This window comes from Myxine glutinosa, chromosome 6 (assembly GCF_964187855.1).
Source record: "Myxine glutinosa chromosome 6, kmMyxGlut1.1, whole genome shotgun sequence".
NCBI lineage: Eukaryota > Metazoa > Chordata > Myxini > Myxiniformes > Myxinidae > Myxine > Myxine glutinosa.
The window spans coordinates 113663204-113685931 of NC_136266.1; the positions used below are offsets into that span (position 1 = coordinate 113663204).

The 22728-nt window shown below is 44.4% G+C and overlaps 1 protein-coding gene across 1 annotated transcript in view; it reads right to left on the reverse strand.

Moving 5' to 3' along the window:
• Nucleotides 1–304: 304 nt before the first annotated feature.
• The window catches only part of IAH1 (isoamyl acetate hydrolyzing esterase 1 (putative)), a 61334-nt gene continuing 38910 nt past the window's right edge, over nt 305–22728 (reverse strand). The window contains exons 5-7 of the mRNA XM_068120889.2: nt 20428–20586; nt 19020–19138; nt 305–971 (exon numbers count right to left, since the gene is read on the reverse strand). Of these exons, the coding sequence (XP_067976990.1) occupies nt 783–971; nt 19020–19138; nt 20428–20586 (467 nt within the window). The 3' untranslated portion in view covers nt 305–782. The remainder of the gene's footprint in view (nt 972–19019; nt 19139–20427; nt 20587–22728) is intronic.

Below are 22728 nucleotides of genomic sequence, written 5' to 3' on the forward strand. Positions count from 1 at the left end.
GCCATTTTCAAAATCCAAAATGGCGGCCATGCAGGTGTCTGTGCAAATGCCAACATTGATTTTCAGATTCTCCATGCTCTGAATATTCCAAAAATGTACAGGTTTGCTAATCTACCAAAATTTTGAACGAAATTATATTTGTTAACATAGTGAACCTGACTATTGTGCCAAAACCTTTCCCCAGCCAACCCCACAATAAAGTGGGAATAATTGGGACCTTAAAGAAGAAAAAGAGAGAAGTGGGATTCTTCTCCCCTTTGGCTCATCTATCTCAATCCATGACACGACAACATGTCCTCATAAGTCATTTTGTCTCAGAATATTTAATCACATTTCCAATAGCCTGATGTGCATTTATTACTTGCAAAGAAACATTTTATTTCACAACAACCTGCAATTTCCCTGTGATGTCTTAATCCAAACATTCTACCTCTAATCGGTCTTTTATAAAATATGAGTAGAAGCATTCGGCATTGCCTGGTGCTGTTCTAATCTTGTTGACATTTTGACGAAATTAAATTTTTATTCTTTTTTTATGGAGGCCTAAAACACTCGCCAGCACTCACTGATGAACCTCTGAAAGTTGGACAAGGATCTGTTTGACCATCTCTCAGAAATATGGCGACACACACACACATACACATACACACAGCCCTCTTACAATATAGATTTGTTTTGAAAGGATGCACAATAGACAAACAAGACACAAAAACAATATCTCGGAATGCAGTTTTGATTACTCCATGAAACGTCGACAAACAATTGCATATTGGTATTTTCTTTCAGTCAGACTGTGGCCATGTAAGCAGGCTGTCCTCAGGTCTTTCATGGTTTACTGCGTCCCATCGTGGTAGAATTGATGGAAGATCAGCCAGAAGCGGCTCCAATAGTGTCCAAAGGGCTTCCGCCAGAAACCTTTGCCCAGCAGGAGACAGATGCAGCCCATCACTCAGGTAATCCTGCCAGTTGTGCTGTTCACAGCAAAGACATTAAAAAAAACAAGATAAAAGATGAAAATCCATTTCGAGCAACAATACTTTGATTCCACTGTTCAGAAATATGAAAAAAATGTGTGCATACTTAGTATGCCCAAGAAAATGTTTTCAAGCATCGAGGAAACCAGAGGCACACGCATCTGTAAAATTTCTAAAGCAACCAAATCATGTTCACTTTTCACATACATTTCCCTCATCTGTAAACCCGGTCACTGATTAATACCCCACCGCCTTCTTCTGTCACCAAGATCCACCCCACCTCTTGAATAAGTTGAGGTTTGGAGAATGTGTCATGTATTATCACAGCCCATCCACCTCACCTCTTGAATAAGTTGAGGTTTGGAGAATGTCATGTATTATCACAGCACATCCACCTCACCTCACTACTTGAGTAAGTTGAGGTTTGGAGAATGTGTCATGTATTATCACAGCACATCCACCTCACCTCGTGAGTAAGTTGAGGTTTGGAGAATGTGTCATGTATTATCACAGCACATCCACCTCACCTCGTGAGTAAGCTGAGGTTTGGATATTGTGTCATGCATTGTCACAGCACATCCACCCCACCTCTTGAGTAAGTTAAGGTTTGGGGAATGTGTCATGTATTATCACAGCACATCCACCTCACCTCTTGAGTAAGTTGAGGTTTGGAGAATGTGTCATGCATTGTCACAGCACATCCACCCCACCTCTTGAGTAAATTGAGGTTTCGAGAATGTGTCATTCATTGTCACAGCACAACCACCTCACCTCTTGAGTAAGGTAAGGTTTCGAGAATGTATCATTCATTGTCACAGCACAACCACCTCACTACTTGAGTAAGTTAAGGTTTCGAGAATGTGTCATTCATTGTCACAGCACAACCACCTCACTACTTGAGTAAGTTATGGTTTGGAGAATGTCTCATGCATTGTCACAGCACATCCACCTCACCTGAGTAAGTTGAGGTTTAGAGAATGTGTCATGCATTGTCACAGCACATCCACTCCACCTCTTGAGTAAGTTGAGGTTTGGAGAATGTGTCATGCATTGTCACAGCACATCCACTCCACCTCACTACTTGAGTAAGTTGAGGTTTGGAGAATGTGTCATGCATTGTCACAGCACATCCACCTCACCTCTTGAGCGAGTTGAGGTTTGGAGAATGTGTCATTCATTGTCACAGCACATCCCCCTCACCTCTTGACTAAGTTATGGTTTCGAGAATGTGTCATGCATTGTCACAGCACATCCACTCCACCTCTTGAGTAAGTTAAGGTTTGGGGAATGTGTCATGCATTGTCACAGCACATCCACTCCACCTCTTGAGTAAATTGAGGTTTCGAGAATGTGTCATTCATTGTCACAGCACAACCACCTCACCTCTTGAGTAAGTTAAGGTTTCGAGAATGTGTCATTCATTGTCACAGCACAACCACCTCACTACTTGAGTAAGTTATGGTTTGGAGAATGTCTCATGCATTGTCACAGCACATCCACCTCACCTCTTGAGTAAGTTGAGGTTTAGAGAATGTGTCATGCATTGTCACAGCACATCCACTCCACCTCTTGAGTAAGTTAAGGTTTCGAGAATGTGTCATTCATTGTCACAGCACAACCACCTCACTACTTGAGTAAGTTATGGTTTGGAGAATGTCTCATGCATTGTCACAGCACATCCACCTCACCTCTTGAGTAAGTTGAGGTTTAGAGAATGTGTCATGCATTGTCACAGCACATCCACCTCATCTCTTGAGTAAGTTGAGGTTTGGTGCATTGTCACAGCACATCCACCCCACCTCTTGAGTAAGTTGAGGTTTGGAGAATGTGTCATGCATTGTCACAGCACATCCACTCCACCTCTTGAGTAAGTTGAGGTTTGGAGAATGTGTCATGCATTGTCACAGCACATCCACCCCACCTCTTGAGTAAGTTGAGGTTTGGAGAATGTGTCATGCATTGTCTCAGCACATCCACTCCACCTCTTGAGTAAGTTGAGGTTTGCAGAATGTGTCATGCATTATCACAGAACATCCACCTCACCTCGTGAGTAAGTTGAGGTTTGGAGAATGTGTCATGCATTGTCACAGCACATCCACCCCACCTCGTGAGTAAGTTGAGGTTTGGAGAATGTGTCATGCATTGTCACAGCACATCCACCCCACCTCTTGAGTAAGTTGAGGTTTGGAGAATGTGTCATTCATTGTCACAGCACATCCACCTCACCTCGTGAGTGAGTTAAGGTTTGGAGAATGTGTCATGCATTGTCACAGCACATCCACTCCACCTCTTGAGTAAGTTATGGTTTGGAGAATGTCTCATGCATTGTCACAGCACATCCACCTCACCTCTTGAGTAAGTTGAGGTTTAGAGAATGTGTCATGCATTGTCACAGCACATCCACCTCACCTCTTGAGTAAGTTAACGTTTCGAGAATGTGTCATTCATTGTCACAGCACAACCACCTCACTACTTGAGTAAGTTAAGGTTTCGAGAATGTGTCATTCATTGTCACAGCACAACCACCTCACTACTTGAGTAAGTTATGGTTTGGAGAATGTGTCATGCATTGTCACAGCACATCCACCTCACCTCTTGAGTGAGTTGAGGTTTGGAGAATGTGTCATTCATTGTCACAGCACATCCACCTCACCTCTTGAGTGAGTTGAGGTTTGGAGAATGTGTCATTCATTGTCACAGCACATCCACTCCACCTCTTGAGTAAGTTAAGGTTTGGAGAATGTGTCATTCATTGTCACAGCACATCCACCCCACCTCTTGAGTAAGTTAAGGCTTGAAGAATGTGTCATTCATTGTCACAGCACATCCACCCCACCTCTTGAGTAAGTTAAGGTTTGGAGAATGTGTCATTCATTGTCACAGCACATCCACCTCACCTCGTGAGTGAGTTAAGGTTTGGAGAATGTGTCATTCATTGTCACAGCACATCCACCCCACCTCTTGAGTAAGTTAAGGTTTGAAGAATGTGTCATTCATTGTCGCAGCACATCCACCCCACCTCTTGAGTAAGTTAAGGTTTGAAGAATGTGTCATTCATGGTCACAGCACACCCACCCCACCTCTTGAGTAAGTTAAGGTTTGGAGAATGTGTCATGCATTGTCACAGCACATCCACCCCACCTCTTGAGTAAGTTAAGGTTTGGAGAATGTGTGATGCATTGTCACAGCACATCCACTCCACCTCTTGAGTAAGTTAAGGTTTGAAGAATGTGTCATGCATTGTCACAGCACATCCACCCCACCTCTTGAGTAAGTTAAGGCTTGAAGAATGTGTCATTCATTGTCACAGCACATCCACCCCACCTCTTGAGTAAGTTAAGGTTTGGAGAATGTGTCATTCATTGTCAAAGCACATCCACCTCACCTCTTGAGTAAGTTAAGGTTTGAAGAATGTGTCATTCATTGTCACAGCACATCCACCTCACCTCGTGAGTGAGTTAAGGTTTGGAGAATGTGTCATTCATTGTCACAGCACATCCACCTCACCTCTTGAGTGAGTTGAGGTTGAGAGAATGTGTCATGCATTGTCACAGCACATCCACCTCACCTCGTGAGTGAGTTAAGGTTTGGAGAATGTGTCATTCATTGTCACAGCACATCCACCTCACCTCTTGAGTGAGTTGAGGTTGAGAGAATGTGTCATGCATTATCACAGCACATCCACCCCACCTCTTGAGTAAGTTAAGCTTTGAAGAATGTGTCATTCATTGTCGCAGCACATCCACCCCACCTCTTGAGTAAGTTAAGGTTTGAAGAATGTGTCATTCATGGTCACAGCACACCCACCCCACCTCTTGAGTAAGTTAAGGTTTGGAGAATGTGTCATTCATTGTCACAGCACATCCACCTCACCTCTTGAGTGAGTTGAGGTTGAGAGAATGTGTCATGCATTATCACAGCACATCCACCCCACCTCTTGAGTAAGTTAAGGTTTGAAGAATGTGTCATTCATGGTCACAGCACACCCACTCCACCTGTTGAGTAAGTTGAGGTTTGGAGAATGTGTCATGCATTGTCACAGCACATCCACCTCACCTCTTGAGTAAGTTAAGGTTTGAAGAATGTGTCATTCATTGTCACAGCACATCCACCCCACCTCTTGAGTAAGTTAAGGTTTGGAGAATGTGTCATGCATTGTCACAGCACATCCACTCCACCTCTTGAGTAAGTTAAGGTTTCGAGAATGTGTCATGTATTATCACAGCACATCCACCTCACCTCGTGAGTAAGTTGAGGTTTGGAGAATGTGTCATTCATTGTCACAGCACATCCACCTCACCTCTTGAGTAAGTTAAGGTTTCGAGAATGTGTCATTCATTGTCACAGCACAACCACCTCACTACTTGAGTAAGTTATGGTTTGGAGAATGTCTCATGCATTGTCACAGCACATCCACCTCACCTCTTGAGTGAGTTGAGGTTTAGAGAATGTGTCATGCATTGTCACAGCACATCCACTCCCCCTCTTGAGTGAGTTGAGGTTTGGAGAATGTGTCATTCATTGTCACAGCACATCCACCCCACCTCTTGAGTAAGTTAAGGCTTGAAGAATGTATCATTCATTGTCACAGCACATCCACCCCACCTCTTGAGTAAGTTAAGGTTTGGAGAATGTGTCATTCATTGTCACAGCACATCCACCTCACCTCTTGAGTAAGTTAAGGTTTGGAGAATGTGTCATTCATTGTCACAGCACATCCACCCCACCTCTTGAGTAAGTTAAGGCTTGAAGAATGTGTCATTCATTGTCACAGCACATCCACCCCACCTCTTGAGTAAGTTAAGGTTTGGAGAATGTGTCATTCATTGTCACAGCACATCCACCTCACCTCGTGAGTGAGTTAAGGTTTGGAGAATGTGTCATTCATTGTCACAGCACATCCACCTCACCTCTTGAGTGAGTTGAGGTTGAGAGAATGTGTCATGCATTATCACAGCACATCCAACTCACCTCGTGAGTAAGTTGAGGTTTGGAGAATGTGTCATGCATTGTCACAGCACATCCACCTCACCTCTTGAGTGAGTTGAGGTTGAGAGAATGTGTCATGCATTATCACAGCACATCCCCCTCACCTCGTGAGTAAGTTGAGGTTTGGAGAATGTGTCATGCATTGTCACAGCACATCCACCTCACCTCTTGAGTGAGTTGAGGTTTAGAGAATGTGTCATTCATTGTCACAGCACATCCACCCCACCTCTTGAGTAAGTTAAGGCTTGAAGAATGTGTCATTCATTGTCACAGCACATCCACCCCACCTCTTGAGTAAGTTAAGGTTTGAAGAATGTGTCATTCATTGTCACAGCACATCCACCTCACCTCGTGAGTGAGTTAAGGTTTGGAGAATGTGTCATTCATTGTCACAGCACATCCACCTCACCTCTTGAGTGAGTTGAGGTTGAGAGAATGTGTCATGCATTATCACAGCACATCCAGCTCACCTCGTGAGTAAGTTGAGGTTTGGAGAATGTGTCATGTATTATCACAGCACATCCACCTCACCTCGTGAGTAAGTTGAGGTTTGGAGAATGTGTCATTCATTGTCACAGCACATCCACCTCACCTCTTGAGTAAGTTAAGGTTTGGAGAATGTGTCATTCATTGTCACAGCACATCCACCTCACCTCTTGAGTGAGTTGAGGTTGAGAGAATGTGTCGTGCATTATCACAGCACATCCACCTCACCTCTTGAGTGAGTTGAGGTTTTAGTCCTTGAGGCCAGACCCCAATTTTCACATATTGGTACCACCCAGAGGGACCAAACCAAATTGCTATTTTCAGCTTGCTAGATGTCCCTAGTTTACATTTTGGTATGATAGCCTTTGTAGATGCATAGCTTAATGGTGGTTATCACCTCATATGTAAACATACCCTGCGCAAAAAAGACGAAACACACGTTTTTCCTTGTACTTTACTCTAAGAATAACAACTTTATTAAGATAGTTAGGAAAGAGTCAAAAGTACATTTTGAGTTATTTTTCAGTTGAAAACAATCTTAAAATGTGTCTTTTTATGAACTGGGATGTTTCACACACTTGAAGGTAAATTGAAATAAATGTGTTCATACACTCAATGTTGTTACTTCTGGCAATGTCATTTCAAAGAACTTTTTATATTTACATGGATTCACACCCTTATTCTGTTTAGAAAAGCCTAAATAATAAAATAAAACCAATATGTCACTTATCATGTCATCACTTAATAACCCAAGTCAAAATTGAAATTTCTGTTACCGTGATACACACTCTCATACATGACTGTACACTGCCAAGTTAATCAGTGTCATCAGGTCCTGGAAGGATGCTTGGCAAACATTGTTGTGGAACTCTCCAATGCTCTTCAGGGCTTCTTCTAGGTGTTGGCTGTCTTCAGGATGAGTGTTCTCTATCCACAGAAGGAAGCCTTTCCAGGCAAGCCTCATCAGTGCTTCATATGCAGTCTTGTGTGCTCTAACTGCCCGGACCTTCCATCAGCCCAGCCACAGACCCTTCTGCAATGACACCTGATTCAACAAACACATCTCTGAGTCCTGCATCTTCAAATCTCTTCCCTAGGATGGACAGGAGGTTGCAGATTGTGTGGAAGACGCCCATCCTGATGATGATGTTCTTGAATTTGTCATGTTTCCACACAATCTCAGCAGCCTTGGCAAAGAGTGCTTGGTCAAACACACAGACGACCTTGTTGAGCTGTAAGGACTGCATGATGCCAAGTGTTTGCTCCAGTACGTCATTCACAGTTGACATCTCAGTTGCAGGAGCATCGATTGTGGGAAGGTAGGTCACAGTGTCCTGGATCACTGTCACATCATTGCGGATCTGGATGTTGAACCCTGTCCAGCTGCTTATGGTCTGGTTCTCAGGATCTGACATTCGAGTCAGGAGCCATACATGGTTCTTCTTCTTTGCATCTTGAACTTCTTTGTTTGTGTCGGAATCAAGGGTCTCAGTCTTAGGTGGCCCAGTTCGCTGTCCAACATTGTAGGTTGGTAGCATCAATGGGGCAGGACTGATGCTCCTCTTCTTGGATTTGCTGACTGCAGGTAGGACCTTCTGTGGCATGGGCCCTGCAACTTTGGGTTGGACAGCAATGCCATTGACCCTGTGAGAGGTGCCTTCTCCACTCAGTGTCTCTTCAAGATGGTCAATGTTATCCCAGGCCAGGGTGGTAAACACACCAGGATGCATGTCTTCTGGCAGTGGTATGTCCTCTGCTGAGCGTTCCAGCTTCTGGACACAAAGAGCTGTGTCAATCTCCTCTACTTGGGAGTAGGAAATAGCATGGCCAAGACGATTCAGACTTCGTATCAGTTCTGTGTTTCCTGTCAGTGACTTCACAGCAAATGGGAGGAGTATGTGCTTGGGTGGCTTAGTCTTGCCACAGGTGACAGCAAAGACTAGATCACTGCCAAAAGAAGCAGCAAGACGCTGGACTCTTTCAGAGGGATTTGCACACTCAGTATCCCCAGTCAGCAGGGTATACAGGAACTTTGTGACAGCTTCAGGGATGACACTTTTCTGTGTATCAGGTGGCCATGACTGTTGGACATCTTGTTTCTTGATCTGATTCCTCAGCTGTTTGGCTGCTTTGGTGAGGACATCCATGGATTTGATAGACTGTGCTTCACGTAGATCTTGCTTCATGTTGTGGGCTTCCATGAAAAGGTCATCCATTGACAGGCTGTCTGGATAGAGAAGCACCCTTCCTTTCTCATTTGAGACAAAGTGAAGTGACCCTTCCAGCTCACTTTCAAGCTTGCGACGAACATGCTTCTTTGTCGAGGGTTTGATCTGGGTGATGCCATGGGAGTTCATGGATCTCTCAAGCCTGGCTGTGAGGTCTGTTAAAGGCAATATTTCAGGGTTTGGGAGGAATTCAGTCCTCACATGCATGAACAGTTCCTCATAGGCTTGTCTCTCTGTCTCCTCATAATCTGCTGCCTCACTCTCTTCCTGTTGTACTTCTGAAGAGCTGGTAGAAGACACTCTTCTTGTGTACTCTTTGTAGCACGTCTTGTGGTAATTCCCCTCTGCGGCAACTAGGTCTCTGCTCAGCAATGCAAGCACTCTTAGATCACATTTCTTTATTGCCGCCTTGTGGATGGTGTCGTCTGCTCGTAACTCAAGACACTGCATAAGAGGTTCCCTTGATTTTTGTCCTTTGATGTATTTTGGCTTCTGGCAGAAGATGCAGATCTTGTCATACAGTCTTGAAGTAGGCCTACTTGGTGCATCCCTGGTCCTGGATGATGATCTTCTGGAAGCAGCTTCTGTGGGTTCAGCACTGGCACCTTTGGAGAGGATCGAGTCCAAAGACTTCTTCATGGTAAACATGCTGCGGCATTTGCGATGGTACTGTACCTGAGGTACTTCCCCTTCTTTTAGTCCTTTTGCCAAGTCGAGGACTGGGGCATGCTGTCTGATCTCTGCAGCCCGGAGCAAAGCCTTCCATGAATCCAGGTCCCTCAATGTCACCAGGGAATCAGAGTCATCGTCTGAGCAATGAATAAGACAGTTTGTGCACGGCCGTTTCTTCGGCAGGGTGGTACCTTGATCCATCGACATCACTCTGATCACTGTACAACACTATCTGTAACATACAAAAAGATAATATTGGTTAAGATATTAGTTTTGAAAGAAAAGATAATATAAGTATAATTGGTGGGGAAAAAACGCTTAAATCTACCTGTAATTCAAAATGTTAAGTTTCCAGCTGAAGATAAATACAATTATTGCAGGCAGTAAACACAATACAATGTAAAAAATAGTGTGAATCACATTTATTTTGCATTTTGCTTTTTAATCAAAAGGAAATAACCTTATTTGCATTGTTTTAATCCACATTGGTGGAGATAGAAATTTGACACTGGCGTATCTTTCATTTTTTGCAAATTACACAATGGCGCTAATGACAAAAAAAAAAAGAGTTTTAAAAATTATTGACAAAGCTACCTATCTCAAAAGGCTATCATATCTTATTACACTCATATCAACCCTATAAACATTTTAGTACTACTTTGGTTTGGTCCCCCCAGGTGGTACCGATATCTGCTCTGGCCCATGGACTATTTGGAGAATGTGTCATTCATTGTCACAGCACATCCACCCCACCTCTTGAGTAAGTTAAGGTTTCGAGAATGTGTCATGTATTGTCACAGCACATCCACCTCACCTCGTGAGTAAGTTGAGGTTTGGAGAATGTGTCATTTATTGTCACAGCACATCCACCTCACCTCTTGAGTGAGTTGAGGTTTGGAGAATGTGTCATTCATTGTCACAGCACATCCACCTCACCTCGTGAGTGAGTTAAGGTTTGGAGAATGTGTCATGTATTATCACAGCACATCCACCTCACCTCGTGAGTGAGTTAAGGTTTGGAGAATGTGTCATTCATTGTCACAGCACATCCACCTCACCTCTTGAGTGAGTTGAGGTTTGGAGAATGTGTCATTCATTGTCACAGCACATCCACCTCACCTCGTGAGTGAGTTAAGGTTTGGAGAATGTGTCATGTATTATCACAGCACATCCACCTCACCTCGTGAGTGAGTTAAGGTTTGGAGAATGTGTCATGCATTGTCACAGCACATCCACTCCACCTCTTGAGTAAGTTATGGTTTGGAGAATGTCTCATGCATTGTCACAGCACATCCACCTCACCTCTTGAGTAAGTTGAGGTTTAGAGAATGTGTCATGCATTGTCACAGCACATCCACCTCACCTCTTGAGTAAGTTAACGTTTCGAGAATGTGTCATTCATTGTCACAGCACAACCACCTCACTACTTGAGTAAGTTAAGGTTTCGAGAATGTGTCATTCATTGTCACAGCACAACCACCTCACTACTTGAGTAAGTTATGGTTTGGAGAATGTGTCATGCATTGTCACAGCACATCCACCTCACCTCTTGAGTGAGTTGAGGTTTGGAGAATGTGTCATTCATTGTCACAGCACATCCACCTCACCTCTTGAGTGAGTTGAGGTTTGGAGAATGTGTCATTCATTGTCACAGCACATCCACTCCACCTCTTGAGTAAGTTAAGGTTTGGAGAATGTGTCATTCATTGTCACAGCACATCCACCCCACCTCTTGAGTAAGTTAAGGCTTGAAGAATGTGTCATTCATTGTCACAGCACATCCACCCCACCTCTTGAGTAAGTTAAGGTTTGGAGAATGTGTCATTCATTGTCACAGCACATCCACCTCACCTCGTGAGTGAGTTAAGGTTTGGAGAATGTGTCATTCATTGTCACAGCACATCCACCCCACCTCTTGAGTAAGTTAAGGTTTGAAGAATGTGTCATTCATTGTCGCAGCACATCCACCCCACCTCTTGAGTAAGTTAAGGTTTGAAGAATGTGTCATTCATGGTCACAGCACACCCACCCCACCTCTTGAGTAAGTTAAGGTTTGAAGAATGTGTCATTCATTGTCGCAGCACATCCACCCCACCTCTTGAGTAAGTTAAGGTTTGAAGAATGTGTCATTCATGGTCACAGCACACCCACCCCACCTCTTGAGTAAGTTAAGGTTTGAAGAATGTGTCATTCATGGTCACAGCACATCCACTCCACCTCTTGAGTAAGTTAAGGTTTGGAGAATGTGTCATGCATTGTCACAGCACATCCACTCCACCTCTTGAGTAAGTTAAGGTTTCGAGAATGTGTCATGTATTGTCACAGCACATCCACCTCACCTCTTGAGTAAGTTGAGGTTTGGAGAATGTGTCATGTATTATCACAGCACATCCACTCCACCTGTTGAGTAAGTTGAGGTTTGGAGAATGTGTCATGCATTGTCACAGCACATCCACCTCACCTCTTGAGTAAGTTAAGGTTTGAAGAATGTGTCATTCATTGTCACAGCACATCCACCCCACCTCTTGAGTAAGTTAAGGTTTGGAGAATGTGTCATGCATTGTCACAGCACATCCACTCCACCTCTTGAGTAAGTTAAGGTTTCGAGAATGTGTCATGTATTATCACAGCACATCCACCTCACCTCGTGAGTAAGTTGAGGTTTGGAGAATGTGTCATTCATTGTCACAGCACATCCACCTCACCTCTTGAGTAAGTTAAGGTTTCGAGAATGTGTCATTCATTGTCACAGCACAACCACCTCACTACTTGAGTAAGTTATGGTTTGGAGAATGTCTCATGCATTGTCACAGCACATCCACCTCACCTCTTGAGTGAGTTGAGGTTTAGAGAATGTGTCATGCATTGTCACAGCACATCCACTCCCCCTCTTGAGTGAGTTGAGGTTTGGAGAATGTGTCATTCATTGTCACAGCACATCCACCCCACCTCTTGAGTAAGTTAAGGCTTGAAGAATGTATCATTCATTGTCACAGCACATCCACCCCACCTCTTGAGTAAGTTAAGGCTTGAAGAATGTATCATTCATTGTCACAGCACATCCACCCCACCTCTTGAGTAAGTTAAGGTTTGGAGAATGTGTCATTCATTGTCACAGCACATCCACCTCACCTCTTGAGTAAGTTAAGGTTTGGAGAATGTGTCATTCATTGTCACAGCACATCCACCCCACCTCTTGAGTAAGTTAAGGCTTGAAGAATGTGTCATTCATTGTCACAGCACATCCACCCCACCTCTTGAGTAAGTTAAGGTTTGGAGAATGTGTCATTCATTGTCACAGCACATCCACCTCACCTCGTGAGTGAGTTAAGGTTTGGAGAATGTGTCATTCATTGTCACAGCACATCCACCTCACCTCTTGAGTGAGTTGAGGTTGAGAGAATGTGTCATGCATTATCACAGCACATCCAACTCACCTCGTGAGTAAGTTGAGGTTTGGAGAATGTGTCATGCATTGTCACAGCACATCCACCTCACCTCTTGAGTGAGTTGAGGTTGAGAGAATGTGTCATGCATTATCACAGCACATCCCCCTCACCTCGTGAGTAAGTTGAGGTTTGGAGAATGTGTCATGCATTGTCACAGCACATCCACCTCACCTCTTGAGTGAGTTGAGGTTTAGAGAATGTGTCATTCATTGTCACAGCACATCCACCCCACCTCTTGAGTAAGTTAAGGCTTGAAGAATGTGTCATTCATTGTCACAGCACATCCACCCCACCTCTTGAGTAAGTTAAGGTTTGAAGAATGTGTCATTCATTGTCACAGCACATCCACCTCACCTCGTGAGTGAGTTAAGGTTTGGAGAATGTGTCATTCATTGTCACAGCACATCCACCTCACCTCTTGAGTGAGTTGAGGTTGAGAGAATGTGTCATGCATTATCACAGCACATCCAGCTCACCTCGTGAGTAAGTTGAGGTTTGGAGAATGTGTCATGTATTATCACAGCACATCCACCTCACCTCGTGAGTAAGTTGAGGTTTGGAGAATGTGTCATTCATTGTCACAGCACATCCACCTCACCTCTTGAGTAAGTTAAGGTTTGGAGAATGTGTCATTCATTGTCACAGCACATCCACCTCACCTCTTGAGTGAGTTGAGGTTGAGAGAATGTGTCGTGCATTATCACAGCACATCCACCTCACCTCTTGAGTGAGTTGAGGTTTTAGTCCTTGAGGCCAGACCCCAATTTTCACATATTGGTACCACCCAGAGGGACCAAACCAAATTGCTATTTTCAGCTTGCTAGATGTCCCTAGTTTACATTTTGGTATGATAGCCTTTGTAGATGCATAGCTTAATGGTGGTTATCACCTCATATGTAAACATACCCTGCGCAAAAAAGACGAAACACACGTTTTTCCTTGTACTTTACTCTAAGAATAACAACTTTATTAAGATAGTTAGGAAAGAGTCAAAAGTACATTTTGAGTTATTTTTCAGTTGAAAACAATCTTAAAATGTGTCTTTTTATGAACTGGGATGTTTCACACACTTGAAGGTAAATTGAAATAAATGTGTTCATACACTCAATGTTGTTACTTCTGGCAATGTCATTTCAAAGAACTTTTTATATTTACATGGATTCACACCCTTATTCTGTTTAGAAAAGCCTAAATAATAAAATAAAACCAATATGTCACTTATCATGTCATCACTTAATAACCCAAGTCAAAATTGAAATTTCTGTTACCGTGATACACACTCTCATACATGACTGTACACTGCCAAGTTAATCAGTGTCATCAGGTCCTGGAAGGATGCTTGGCAAACATTGTTGTGGAACTCTCCAATGCTCTTCAGGGCTTCTTCTAGGTGTTGGCTGTCTTCAGGATGAGTGTTCTCTATCCACAGAAGGAAGCCTTTCCAGGCAAGCCTCATCAGTGCTTCATATGCAGTCTTGTGTGCTCTAACTGCCCGGACCTTCCATCAGCCCAGCCACAGACCCTTCTGCAATGACACCTGATTCAACAAACACATCTCTGAGTCCTGCATCTTCAAATCTCTTCCCTAGGATGGACAGGAGGTTGCAGATTGTGTGGAAGACGCCCATCCTGATGATGATGTTCTTGAATTTGTCATGTTTCCACACAATCTCAGCAGCCTTGGCAAAGAGTGCTTGGTCAAACACACAGACGACCTTGTTGAGCTGTAAGGACTGCATGATGCCAAGTGTTTGCTCCAGTACGTCATTCACAGTTGACATCTCAGTTGCAGGAGCATCGATTGTGGGAAGGTAGGTCACAGTGTCCTGGATCACTGTCACATCATTGCGGATCTGGATGTTGAACCCTGTCCAGCTGCTTATGGTCTGGTTCTCAGGATCTGACATTCGAGTCAGGAGCCATACATGGTTCTTCTTCTTTGCATCTTGAACTTCTTTGTTTGTGTCGGAATCAAGGGTCTCAGTCTTAGGTGGCCCAGTTCGCTGTCCAACATTGTAGGTTGGTAGCATCAATGGGGCAGGACTGATGCTCCTCTTCTTGGATTTGCTGACTGCAGGTAGGACCTTCTGTGGCATGGGCCCTGCAACTTTGGGTTGGACAGCAATGCCATTGACCCTGTGAGAGGTGCCTTCTCCACTCAGTGTCTCTTCAAGATGGTCAATGTTATCCCAGGCCAGGGTGGTAAACACACCAGGATGCATGTCTTCTGGCAGTGGTATGTCCTCTGCTGAGCGTTCCAGCTTCTGGACACAAAGAGCTGTGTCAATCTCCTCTACTTGGGAGTAGGAAATAGCATGGCCAAGACGATTCAGACTTCGTATCAGTTCTGTGTTTCCTGTCAGTGACTTCACAGCAAATGGGAGGAGTATGTGCTTGGGTGGCTTAGTCTTGCCACAGGTGACAGCAAAGACTAGATCACTGCCAAAAGAAGCAGCAAGACGCTGGACTCTTTCAGAGGGATTTGCACACTCAGTATCCCCAGTCAGCAGGGTATACAGGAACTTTGTGACAGCTTCAGGGATGACACTTTTCTGTGTATCAGGTGGCCATGACTGTTGGACATCTTGTTTCTTGATCTGATTCCTCAGCTGTTTGGCTGCTTTGGTGAGGACATCCATGGATTTGATAGACTGTGCTTCACGTAGATCTTGCTTCATGTTGTGGGCTTCCATGAAAAGGTCATCCATTGACAGGCTGTCTGGATAGAGAAGCACCCTTCCTTTCTCATTTGAGACAAAGTGAAGTGACCCTTCCAGCTCACTTTCAAGCTTGCGACGAACATGCTTCTTTGTCGAGGGTTTGATCTGGGTGATGCCATGGGAGTTCATGGATCTCTCAAGCCTGGCTGTGAGGTCTGTTAAAGGCAATATTTCAGGGTTTGGGAGGAATTCAGTCCTCACATGCATGAACAGTTCCTCATAGGCTTGTCTCTCTGTCTCCTCATAATCTGCTGCCTCACTCTCTTCCTGTTGTACTTCTGAAGAGCTGGTAGAAGACACTCTTCTTGTGTACTCTTTGTAGCACGTCTTGTGGTAATTCCCCTCTGCGGCAACTAGGTCTCTGCTCAGCAATGCAAGCACTCTTAGATCACATTTCTTTATTGCCGCCTTGTGGATGGTGTCGTCTGCTCGTAACTCAAGACACTGCATAAGAGGTTCCCTTGATTTTTGTCCTTTGATGTATTTTGGCTTCTGGCAGAAGATGCAGATCTTGTCATACAGTCTTGAAGTAGGCCTACTTGGTGCATCCCTGGTCCTGGATGATGATCTTCTGGAAGCAGCTTCTGTGGGTTCAGCACTGGCACCTTTGGAGAGGATCGAGTCCAAAGACTTCTTCATGGTAAACATGCTGCGGCATTTGCGATGGTACTGTACCTGAGGTACTTCCCCTTCTTTTAGTCCTTTTGCCAAGTCGAGGACTGGGGCATGCTGTCTGATCTCTGCAGCCCGGAGCAAAGCCTTCCATGAATCCAGGTCCCTCAATGTCACCAGGGAATCAGAGTCATCGTCTGAGCAATGAATAAGACAGTTTGTGCACGGCCGTTTCTTCGGCAGGGTGGTACCTTGATCCATCGACATCACTCTGATCACTGTACAACACTATCTGTAACATACAAAAAGATAATATTGGTTAAGATATTAGTTTTGAAAGAAAAGATAATATAAGTATAATTGGTGGGGAAAAAACGCTTAAAACTACCTGTAATTCAAAATGTTAAGTTTCCAGCTGAAGATAAATACAATTATTGCAGGCAGTAAACACAATACAATGTAAAAAATAGTGTGAATCACATTTATTTTGCATTTTGCTTTTTAATCAAAAGGAAATAACCTTATTTGCATTGTTTTAATCCACATTGGTGGAGATAGAAATTTGACACTGGCGTATCTTTCATTTTTTGCAAATTACACAATGGCGCTAATGACAAAAAAAAAAAGAGTTTTAAAAATTATTGACAAAGCTACCTATCTCAAAAGGCTATCATATCTTATTACACTCATATCAACCCTATAAACATTTTAGTACTACTTTGGTTTGGTCCCCCCAGGTGGTACCGATATCTGCTCTGGCCCATGGACTATTTGGAGAATGTGTCATTCATTGTCACAGCACATCCACCCCACCTCTTGAGTAAGTTAAGGTTTCGAGAATGTGTCATGTATTGTCACAGCACATCCACCTCACCTCGTGAGTAAGTTGAGGTTTGGAGAATGTGTCATTTATTGTCACAGCACATCCACCTCACCTCATGAGTGAGTTAAGGTTTGGAGAATGTGTCATGTATTATCACAGCACATCCACCTCACCTCGTGAGTGAGTTAAGGTTTGGAGAATGTGTCATGCATTGTCACAGCACATCCACCTCACCTCTTGAGTAAGTTAAGGTTTCGAGAATGTGTCATTCATTGTCACAGCACAACCACCTCACTACTTGAGTAAGTTATGGTTTGGAGAATGTGTCATGCATTGTCACAGCACATCCACTCCACCTCTTGAGTAAGTTATGGTTTGGAGAATGTGTCATGCATTGTCACAGCACATCCACTCCACCTCACTACTTGAGTAAGTTGAGGTTTCGAGAATGTGTCATTCATTGTCACAGCACATCCAGCTCACCTCTTGAGTAAGTTAAGGTTTGGAGAATGTGTCATTCATTGTCACAGCACATCCACCCCACCTCTTGAGTAAGTTAAGGTTTGGAGAATGTATCATGCATTGTCACAGCACATCCCCCTCACCTCTTGACTAAGTTAAGGTTTCGAGAATGTGTCATTCATTGTCACAGCACATCCAGCTCACCTCTTGACGAAGTTAAGGTTTCGAGAATGTGTCATGCATTGTCACAGCACATCCACTCCACCTCTTGAGTAAGTTAAGGTTTGGAGAATGTGTCATTCATTGTCACAGCACAACCCCCTCACCTCTTGAGTAAGTTAAGGTTTGGAGAATGTGTCATGCATTGTCACAGCACATCCACTCCACCTCTTGAGTAAGTTAAGGTTTCGAGAATGTGTCATTCATTGTCACAGCACATCCACCTCACCTCGTGAGTAAGTTAAGGTTTCGAGAATATGTCATTCATTGTCACAGCACATCCACCTCACCTCTTGAGTAAGTTAAGGTTTGAAGAATGTGTCATTCATTGTCACAGCACATCCACTCCACCTCTTGAGTAAGTTTAGGTTTGAAGAATGTGTCATTCATTGTCACAGCACATCCACCCCACCTCTTGAGTAAGTTAAGGTTTGGAGAATGTGTCTTTCATTGTCACAGTTGAAGACCATTCTGTGGTCAAAACGGACCTCTGAGCCTTAGTCCATGCTAAAGTCATTGGTTGGTGTACTTTTTGTATGAAGTCGATGGTGGGTATGCCTTTTGTTTCGTCAATACATTTCTTTTCCCAGATACACCCGATTATTGTCGATTTGCAAGGGGCACTTTTTTTTTTTTTTTTTTTTTTTTTTTTTTTTTTTTTTTTTTTTTTTTTTTTTTTTTTTTTTTTTTTTTTTTTTTTTTTTTTTTTTTTTTTTTTTTTTTTTTTTTTTTTTTTTTTTTGTATACAAGATCGAGGCTCGTGAAAGAGCGAACATTAATCACACAGAAAGACAAACAGACACATAAAACAAATAACATCGGGAGCGGTAGACAAGATGGGGAGAGAGGGGGAAGGACACAAACACAACATTTGAGAGCAGGGACCGAGAGACATGGAGACATGGAGAGATCTGTGGGAGGGAGAGGGCTTTGGGGGGGAGGCATGTGAAGGGGGGGAGGCATGTGAAGGGGGGGAGGCATGTGAAGGGGGGGAGGCATGTGAAGGGGGGGGGGGGTGGGAGAGGTATAAACATATGGACACTGCCAGGATTTCCAGGAAATAAGTTGGAATTTCAAACAAGGTGGATCTGGGGTGAATTAGTGGGGGTAGAAAAGATCAAGGTTATGGATGGGGGAAGATAAGAGATGGTGGTGAACAGCTGTTTTAAAGACCTGGAGGGAGGAGAGGGATTGAAGGGAGTGTGGGAGTTTGTTCCACAGGCGGGAGAAAAGAGGAATGAAAGAGTGAAGGTGAGCAGAGAGCCGAGATTTCGGCAGTTTAACCATCAGAGGGTTGTCTCACCTTCACTTATTGATGACATTTATTTGTATTGATGAACAAACAACTGATTATGAAACGTGATTATGGATGCATTTGCTCTTACCAGCTCATGTTGCATCAAAGTCCACAAGTCCAAGCTGCTGGTCTGCGCTTGAGCAGCGACACGCATGCACGCAGCTGCATACTTCCCAGTGAATGCATTTTGTCGATCCACGTTGTAGCCTGTGATGTGAAGTTTAGATATTACGATAGGGAAGGGAAAGAGGAATGATGGACATGCATCTATCTATAATTCCAGTAATCTCTGTGTGTGTGTGTGTCTGTGTGTGTGTCTGTGTGTTTGTCTGTGACCGCTGTTTCTCGACAACCACGGGTCCGATATACTTGAAACTTGCCAGGTATATTGCTGGGGACCTGAGGATGTGCCTTTTCAAGGTTTCATATTAATCGGAGAAGTAGTTACCGAGCTATTAGTAAAAGTAACGCAAGCCGTTCGCTTTGGCTTTGCGAATGGACCAAACCATTTCATGTAAATAGAGGGGGGGGGGTTCTACCGTACTCGCAAGCCGTTCGCTTTGGCTTTGCGAATGGACCAAACCATTTCATGTAAATAGAGGGGGGGGGGGGTTCTGTGGTCGTTACTGCCACGTGGTTTCAAAGTTTTTTTTTGTTGTTGTTGTTTGCACGCATGTTTTTTTGCACCCACGTACGGGCACGCCCTAGTATTATGAATGACAGTAAGTGAAAAACGATTTCAGAAACAACTGATTTGAATATTGAGGTACAAGTAGTGGGCATAAAATGGAATCACCAATGTAAAGTCACTTAAGTGGGCGTTGGGCCACCACGACCTGTATGCGCTGTGGCATAGAGTCCACAAGGGTCTGGAATTCTGAAGGAGGGATGTGGCACCATTCTTCCACGAGAAAGTCAATTAACTCATACCTGTTTGATGGAGGTGGAAAACTGTCTCAGCATCATTACAGAATATCCAATTAATGCTCGATTTGGTTCAGATCTGGTGATTGAAAAGGCCATGACATTTGGATAACATCATTGTCATGCTCATCAGACCATTGGGCGGATGGGAGCATTGGGGCAGGGGGGGGGGGGGGCTCTCCTCTTGCAGCCATGCTAGCCATAATTATGGGAAATCAGGCCTGTGCAGCATTTTTATATATGACCCTAAGCATGCTGGAATGTTATTTGCTTCATTAACACATGGGGGGCACCTATGTGGAAGCCATTGCTTGCTTGGTGTCCATCATTTACTCAGGTGTTTCCATTTTTTTTGTCCACTACCTGTATATCTAAAATGTTGGACTGCAGTATTTAGATTTTAAATATTAATTTTAATCCTCATTGTCAGCGAAGACACCAAACTCAACAAAACCGACAACCATTAATGTCCCGTAGCTTTGTACTTTAATTATTTGGCGTTGAATCATAAAACCCAAGTGGATGTAAGTGAGTGTATGTGATGTGATGACTGAATGAAAGCAGATACAAACCACATTTCTTGCATTCGACCACCCATTTAGGTTCACATAGAGGTGGAGGTGAAATGACCACGATGTTCTTCTTCTGGATGCCAAGAGATGCAAGGTAGCTAACAATGCCTTGTAAATTCTCCTCAAACTCTGCAAGTGGCACGTGCTGCTGAGGGGACACTGATAAAGAACGACATTGGTACATTGGTTGTTTAACCCCATTCCCAATGTGCAACCTTGAGCTGGGCCGTGCTTCTCACGTTGCACAAGGATGCCTAAGGAGGCCATGTGCCCCATCAAGCCTGCGCTATATCAGCACCACATTCATTCAATTGAACAGTTTATGGACTTTTTCACTGAGGGAGGGGAGGAGTGGGATTGACAACACTGAGACAGGCAAAGACATCACCAGTGTTTTATACACATTTAGTATCGAGGAAAAAAAACCAACATTTTTGGGAGTGTAGTCTGCAAACTGTTGTAGAGTGCAGAATGAACAGACTGCACATTCACCTTTCACAGTCTGATCAAACACTTGGACCAATCTAGTCTTTCAATCCTGAGAAATCCCACACACTCACACTCTCTCTCCGAAGTGACCATTCTGCAAATACTCCCATCTACTTTCTCAACAAGCATCTCAAATAGGTTCAGCCACTCATACTCTTGAGTTTCACTCAGCAATTATCTTTCTTGGGCAAGTCACATTTCAGGGTTGACCTCCAAAGTCAGATGATGGACTGGGCATCTGTTACGGATTTATGTGAATTTATGTGAATTACTATTCAGGTCTTTGCTTATTAATGTGTAGTCGATTAAAGGTTGTTGTGATTAAAGGGTCAGGAGCCCTTCTGGGAAAAAGGAGACCGGAAACGGGAGAAGAAAAGACACGAGGTCCGAGAGAAGCGACGATCTTCTTCCTCTTCCTCGCCCAGCTCCGACGCGAGCGGTGTCGATATCGAGCAGCGTGGGGAACGCTGCGTTTGAAAGCCCGTCTGGCGAGAGGAGTTACCGGTGCGGGGTAATTACCGGTTACACGTCAAGTTGCCGTGGGTTCGTGCACGGAACCCAGCGTCCGGCACAGTTCGCCTCCACGTCTACAAGGACGCGTACGGGTCGCACCTTGGGCCTCGCGCGCTTTGCGAGCCCCGAAGCCGCGATCACGAGCACCGACCTCGGTGGGCTGCCGAGGAGGTGTCCGCAGCAGCAGCCGTTCCCGGTACGGGACGTGCACGGTGGAAGCACGTCAGTAAGGGTCCGTTCAACCGCCCGCGTGCGGAGATCGAACTACAGGAGTACAGAGACATTGTGAGAGACATTGACCATGGAGGGAGTCGTGAGTGGGGCTCAGGGGAGAAATATATGAGATGGCCATCTGAGTAATATTGTTGATTGATTGTTGAGTGTGGTTGATTGATTGGGAATATATAATCCATTAATCCGGATCTTTGGTGTGGGGGTTTCTTATTGACTTGAATTGTTGTGTCTTTCATATTGATTGCGTTACGAAAGCGTATAAATCATATATCTTTCTGGCGGGGTCCCTCCCACGGTCCGGGGGTCACCAAGACCAGGTAGTTACCGGGAGGACCACGTAACACATCCTCCGCCATGCAAAATCCTCCCTTGGCACTCCTGACCTCCCATCCACCTATAAGGCTTTAATCCGCAGCTTGATGGAGTACTGCTCTTCCCTCTGGGCTGGCTCCCATGCCACACATCTTGCTTAGCTTGACACCATGGAAATCAAGGCTCTCAGGATCATTGGAATCTCTCATGATGAAGCTGAGTCTATGGGCCTACCACTTCATCATCGCCGATAGGTCGGTGGTCGTTGTCTTATTCCGCCTCATTTTTGGTCTTGCACTCTCTGCCCTCTCCAAGCATTCTCCCCCCCATCCACCGCCCCCCCACACCCACCGCCCCCCCCCGCACACCCCACACCCCCTAGCATCTGCAGGATGCACACGGTCCACCAGCAACCCCCCCCAAGTGAAACTGCCATAATCCAGATCCACTGCTCACCTCCATCTATTTATTCCTCTATTTTTCCATCTGTCGAACCACCTTTCACACTCTCTTCAATCTCATTCTTCCCTCCGTGTCTTCAAGACAGCTGTACACCACCATCTCAGGTCATCCCCCATCCAAAGCCATGATCTTTTCTGTACATGTTAAACCATTCCCATCCCTCCCAAGTAATTTGCGTAGTGCTAAACCACATTGGGGGAATGAACAGTCTTCATGGCAATTTTGAGCCCGGTGGGTCAAAAGGTGTGGCCGACAAATCAGACACACACACACACACACACACACACACAC